The sequence below is a fragment of the Vespa velutina genome, chromosome 16, assembly GCF_912470025.1.
Source record: "Vespa velutina chromosome 16, iVesVel2.1, whole genome shotgun sequence".
Taxonomy (NCBI): Eukaryota; Metazoa; Arthropoda; class Insecta; order Hymenoptera; family Vespidae; genus Vespa; species Vespa velutina.
Genome location: NC_062203.1, coordinates 1,054,128 through 1,061,064, shown reverse-complemented (window position 1 = coordinate 1,061,064; position 6,937 = coordinate 1,054,128). Strand labels below are relative to the sequence as shown.

At 31.8% G+C, this 6,937-nt stretch overlaps 1 protein-coding gene across 1 annotated transcript; it reads left to right on the top strand.

The window, feature by feature from the left end:
• Nucleotides 1-1,291: 1,291 nt before the first annotated feature.
• LOC124954827 lies at nucleotides 1,292-2,549 on the top strand. The gene is made up of 2 exons (XM_047508357.1): nucleotides 1,292-1,696; nucleotides 1,878-2,549. The coding sequence occupies exons 1-2, from the start codon at nucleotides 1,493-1,495 to the stop codon at nucleotides 2,301-2,303; spliced, it is 630 nt and encodes a 209-aa protein (XP_047364313.1). The 5' UTR covers nucleotides 1,292-1,492; the 3' UTR covers nucleotides 2,304-2,549.
• The last annotated feature ends 4,388 nt before the right edge of the window (nucleotides 2,550-6,937 follow it).

Sequence of the window (6,937 nt, the reverse complement as noted above, 5' to 3'; positions counted from 1 at the left end):
ATTTTTACAATAAAAAGCGAAAAAACAAAAAGGAAAGATTAATAATATAAAAAGTTCGCATAAAAGAGTAATCGATTTTTAAAATCATGTAAAACTTTTGGCCGAACCTTGTAAAATTTCGTTTTATTTTAATCATTTATTATACACACACACACACACACATATATATATATATATATATATATATCTATATATATATATATATATCCTGCCAATATTATCTATTCGCTACGTATATTTGTATTAATTTGTAATTTTTAAAAAGGAGAACTAAAGCGAGAAAATAAATTTTCTAAAGAACATTTTTATAAATGTTAACGTTAAGGCAAATAGTCTGACTATTATGAAACGTTGAAAAAGTTCGTGGTGAAAAAACGAGAGAAGGAAAAAATGCAACGTAGAATGAGGATCGATAATGACAGGAGAGAAAAAGGGAACGACTGGAAGGAGATGAACGAGAAGGAAAAAAAGAAAAAAAAGCAGAAGAAAATAAAAAAAAAAAAAAAAAAAAGGAAAAGGAAAAATAAAAAGAAAAAGAAAGGAAAAAAAAAGGAATGCTCTAGAGCTCCCTTTGTCGGTTTTTATTGTTATCGACCCGTCGGAGTTATTTTCAAAAGAGATAGCAAAGATCACGCGACGTATATCTCTTTTTCCTGGAGGCTACATTTTTTTTCCCAGAGATGCACTTTCGTTGAATGGATTTTTATAAAATGCACTCTTTTTCTCTCTCTCTCTCTCTTTCTCTCTTTTATACAATGCAACATAAATTGTAAATATTCACAATTAAAATATACTGTATTGTTTGATCGATAGATATTACAGAAAGAAAAAACTTCTATATATATATTTTTTTTTCTCTTTTTCTTTTTCTAAATGAAACATTTATCGATCAGTCGTTATTATAGGAGAATATTAAACGTTTATATGAACGAAACGATTGGAATCAACTCGTATAGACGTGCATACAAATCGAGCTATATAAATTCAGGTTGTCCATATGCCAATGCAAAATCGAAAGTAATCTCTTCCGATTAGAAGATCCATTCATATGTTAATCCCCGAGGTGACTCGTTATCGTCGTGACAATCCCTTCTAATCTTCTCAGTCGAAAGACACGTTTGCGTTCTTTCATCTTGTCAACTTCGTCGGTTAAGCTTTTTTCCTTCTTCTCTTTACTTTTTTTTTTTTTTTTTTTTTTTTTATTTTATTTTTTTGTCCTTTTTTTTCATTTTTCTTTCTTTCTTTTTTTTTCTTTTTTTTTTTTTTTTTTCAATTACTTACGCAACGACAAAACAAACGTACGTATACGTAGAGAAATGACGACGAGTTCTTTGATATCTTAGTAATACCGTCGTCGCACGTAAGTCCTTCTTCGTCAAAGAAATACCTTTAACCTAAAAGCCATACGCTATCGCTGAAAATAATTACCCGACGACAATATCACGAAACGTTTCGTCTTATCTCATAGGAAAAAGAAAGAAGAAGAACAAAAATGAAGAAGAAAAAGGAGAAGAAAAAAAATATGCAAACATTAACGATTAGAGTTTTTCCTATAAATAAAGCTGGTCGGGCCCACCGTACGTGTTATAATTGTACGACCAAACGAGAAATCACTCGTCGTTTTTCAAAAGCAATGATCCGATTCAACAGAACAGTCTTTATTTTTCTTCTTCTTCTCGGTGCAGTTCGTTTTCAGGTAAAACTTCTCTTAAAATTAACTTTGTCGTTCTAATCTCTCGTCTCCCTTCTATTTGCCATTGAAAAAATATATTTTGTATATTTTATTTTATATATTTTTTATATATTTTACACACATATATATATATATATTTTTTTTTTTCTTTTTCATTTTTGATTCGTTCATTTGTCATTTTCAGAACGTCGAAGCTACGATCGATATTTTCAAGATAATCGAACCGACACGGCGTTTATATTGTCAAATAAATTGCGTTGATCTCAACAGTTGGAATTTCATTTGGAACTCGTTATGTTTGAAATTATGTCCCGAATTAGTATTGCTTGTGACCACCGTTACGTCCGCACAGACGACGGAAAATGGCGTTTCTACATCGGCGCCGATAATTATGACGATGCCAGGTACATCCACTTCGACCGGTGGTGTACCATCCTCGACTACGTCGAGTTCAGGGATGACAATGAGTACGATTGCATCAACTTCTTCTGCATCAACTCCTCCTGCATCAACTTCTTCTGGAACAACTTCTTCTGGAACAACTTCTTCTGGATCAACTTCTTCTACAGCAACAACTTCTACAGCATCTACTACAAGAACTATGATGTAGGGATCATTGATCCGAGTGATTTCTCATCTCATAATTGTTGATCATCTCATCGAACAAATACAAGATGGCGTTGCATGTTCAATTATAAATACGATGATAAATTAATAATGTTCATAGGTTTGTTCATATGTTCGAATCTATCTATTGCGTTTAGAGAAAACGTAAATATTTTTTCTTCATTTCTTTTTTTTTTTTTTTCTTTTGTTTTTTCTTCTGTAACTCCGCATATTACTTTATCTACTTAATAATAAAAAGCAAGTATTCATATTGTATCTATTATTCTCTCGATTACAAATTATTATTTATCGTTACATCTCAATATTGTATCATCGACGCGCTGAAAGAGAGAGAGAGAGAGAGAGAGAGAGAAAGAGAAAAGAGAAATAACAACGAATGAAATACCAGTCGTAAGCCGTTTTGTTACGATAGAAATGACGAACACAAACGTTGAACACGCCATACCGACGGAAAGATAAAGATTACGGCGAATCGAAGTGTAGAAAACGAGACCTTGCTCTCGTTGTGAAAGTAACGCCATAAGTACTTACGTATATACGTACGCTATTACGAGGATCTTATGTCCTCTCACTTTCTGCATACGTTTATGGGAAATTGATTATCGATGAATTACCATTGGCTGGTCGTCGTTAAACATAATCGACATTGATTACAATTAACGCATAATTACATATTATTAAAGATCGATATCTTCTTAAAAGTATCGAAGACTTTTACTTCGACAATTTTATCTTTTCGCGAATAAGAAACGACGACGTTGGACGATCATTGAATCATTGAATGTACCTTATAAATGTTAAGAAAAAGCTGTCGTTTATGAGATTTTCAATGATAACAGAAGAAAGAAAAACGAACAAAATAAATAAATACACAAGTAAATAAATAAATAAATAAATAAATAAATAAGAAGGAAAGAAAGGGACAAACAAAGAAAAAAACGTCGAAAAGAACGAATGCAATTAAGAAGGAACAATATATTCGCGCGTATCGATATCGCAATAATAACAATAATAATAATAATAATAATAATAATAATAATAATAATAATAATCAAACGAGATTTTGAAAGATAACAAAAGAAAAAATGAGGAAAGAAAAAAGATAAATAAATAAATAAGAAGAAAAAAAAAATTAACGAACGCAATTAAGAACGAACAATGTATTTGCGCGTATCGGTATCGCGATAATAATAATAATAATAATAATAATAACAATAATAATGAAAAATCAAATGTACAAAAGAAAAATTCGATTACGATCGAAATATATCCCGTGTATATCTCTGTTATGTGCATCGAGATGCAAGATTGCGCAGAGTGCGCAGAGGTGCGACGAAGCGAAAGTTGATCCTTTGCTACAAGTTGGAATATGGTTCTCGATAGCGTACGATCAGGGTCGCGCACCGTTGTAATTTCTCGACAATAACCTTATTTTAACAAACGTCGTCTAAGTTATAAGATTTTCGGTAACATATCGTTACGCAAATTTAATCGGACTTGCGGAGTGAAAATCATTTTTTTCTTTTCTATTTTCTCACTTTCTTCCTTTTTTTTTTTTCTTTTTCCTTCCTTTTCTTCCTTTTTTTCTCTTTTCCAACAAGTCACGCTAGACATACTCGAACACAGGTAAGTACTTTTTATACTTATTGTCAGTTAGTTAGTTAGTTAGTTAGTTAGTTAGTTAGTTAGTTAGTTAGTCATATGTTCGTCGACGGGAAACCCAATATCGTAATCGCAATTAATCGACTTCGATCGATCACGAATATCAACATTGATACTTTCATTTATCGTTAAACTTTAATGAGTTTACCACTACTATTATTCTATGTTATTTATGACAGCTCAAGGGAACAATGAAATCCGATCTAGTTCGAGGGAAGAAAAGAAAAAAAAAGAAAAGGACATAGAAATAGAAACAGAAAGAAAAAACAGAGAAAAAGAGAAGGAAAAAATTAATAATAAGTAGAAGAAAAATTGTTTAATATCGCGTTACCTTTGCCGGATTATGGATAATATTTCACATTCTAACGTGATAGAAATAGAGAGAGAGAGAGAGAGAGAGAGAGAGAGAGAGAGGGAGGGTGGGGGAAAAGCTTCAACATATATTTACAAATTGTCAACTATTGATACGATTTAAAACGTAGACGAACAATTTGGTGAATAAGTAGTATATATGTATATATGTGCGTAAGTACGTACGTATGTATATATATATATATGTATGTACGTATGTATGTATGTATTTTTCTCGGAGAAATTCTCTGGTTCGTCTTTTACAATCTCTTACGACACAACAAGCCGTGTGCTCGCGTGTAGATTTATTAACAGAGAGGTAGGTAATTGTTGAAGAAAAAATCGTATCACGAGACCCGATCCGTCCTACTTACAGGGGACGCCTCTCTCTCTCTCTCTCTTTCTTTCTCTTTCTCTCTTTTTCCCTTGATCTCTCTTTCGATCTCTCTTGATCTCTCTCTCTCGATCTCTTTCACCAACTTGCGCTTGATCGCCTTCTTCGCAGCATCAAAGACTCCTTTCTCTTCTTCTTCTTTTTTTTTCTTCTTTTTATTTTTATTCCTTTCCTTCTTCTTCTTCTTCTTCCTTCTTCTCCTTCTTTTCGTCATTCTCTTCTTCTTCTTCTTCTTCTTCTTCTTCTTCTTCTTCTTCTATTTCTTCTTCTACTCTCGCCAATTTAAAATTCAAAATGAAGATAAATCATTTAGAAATTTTATATTGTGAACAGGAAATATTTACCATGATACGTTACTGAATTATAATTATATTGAATATATTTGATCGTAAATTTACGATATATAATAATATAAGTCTGTCATTATTTCATTAGTTTTATAAAAAAAAAAAAAAAAAAAAAAAAAACAATTAATGCGCGATAATGAATATATATCCATAATTGATTCTTTTTTTTTTCTTATTCTTTTTTGTATTTTTTTTTTTTTGTTTTTATAATAGAGGAAATATGAAAACGAGCGAATAATACAATCATTATATTTAATTGTGATCATCCTTTCTTTCTTTACCACTTTTCTTCTTTCCTTCCTTCCTTTCGTCCGATTCCGCTTACCGATCGAACGTGTTCCTCTCTAATTATCCTTCTTTTTTCCTTTCATTTTTTTCTCTTTTCTTTTTTTTTTCTTCTTCTTCTTCTTTCTAATCATAGAAAGTTAGAGAGGAAGGCCTGGCCTTCGGGACTATCACTTTCGGTCTTGCCATTCATGAAGGATATCGGTTTCAGCGTGCTAAACGGACATGCATACGTAGGGATAATATTTCCTGTATTGACTTTCAGGCGTTCACATATTGGAAATAGAAATGTAAATGGGAAAGTAAATAAATAAATAAATATTAAATAAATAAATGAATAAACAAATAAATAATAAATAAATAAATAAATAGATATATATATATATATAAAGTAAAAAATAAATTAAAATTAAAAAAAGAATAAATAAAAGTACGAATAAAGAAAAGAAGAGAAAGAAAAAATGTTATTAATCAATACGCAAGGTAGAAAGGTAGGTAATGGAAGGGCGGTAACCAAATTTAGGTCAGAAATGCGTGGAATACCAAAGTTCAACATTTTTCTTTTTGCTTTTCTCCATTGATCTCCTTTTTGTACATATATATATATATATATGTATATATAATTATTTCGTGTTAATACTTTAACGGGAGTGAGTTCTTTTTTTTCTGTCCCATCTCTCCCACCCTTTCCTTTTTCTCGATACACGATTTTATATTGTAAAAGAACAAGACATTCAGGTGTCCACAGATGATCGAGTTTCGGATGCTGTAATCTTGATTTTGCAATGATCGAGCTTGAGAATATATCTTGAGAATAAAAGAACGTCGTAGCTATGGTATTGCAAAACAAATTCGATGGGTTTATTGTTACGTATGTCTCTTTAAATAAAAACGTCAAATTACGATTGTTCCTTTTCTTTTCGAAATAATCGACAAACTTCGACTTCCTTGTTCCTTGAAATATTACTGGCATAGTTTCCCTATGTTCATTGAACAATTGCGAGATAAAGAGTTACATTAAAGAGAAATAAGAGGTATATTAAAGAGAAATATCAATTAAAATGTTCGACGAGAGTGGACGTAACTTTTATTTCTTTTTTTTTTCTTCCTTTTTTTTTTGTTGTTCTCGTTCTTTTTTTTTCCTCCCAATCGAACACGACGTTAACGATTCTAGTGATAATTACGGTTCGATGAAAATGAAAGAAACGCGTTATGTCATACTCAATATGTATCCATGCTTCAAAACGCGTACCAGTGCGCATGCGCGCAACCACAAGTCAAACCTGTTTAAAAAAAATCATTCGGAGGGAATTTCCGGAGCCGCCCCGATCAAGGATATACGCGATAGTATCTTTCTCTTTCTCTCTCTCTCTCTCACTCTCTCTCTCTCGTTATCTCTTTCTATCTCTTTCTTTCGCAGTACGTGCGTTTATACACGCACGCATCTACGTACGTATATAAATACTATATATGTATGTATGTATGTATATGTATGTACGCACGAACGCCCGCCCGCATCAAAAAGTTGATTAACGCGATTAAGATCCAATGTTTCTCGGCGTATCCTCAAATTCTTCT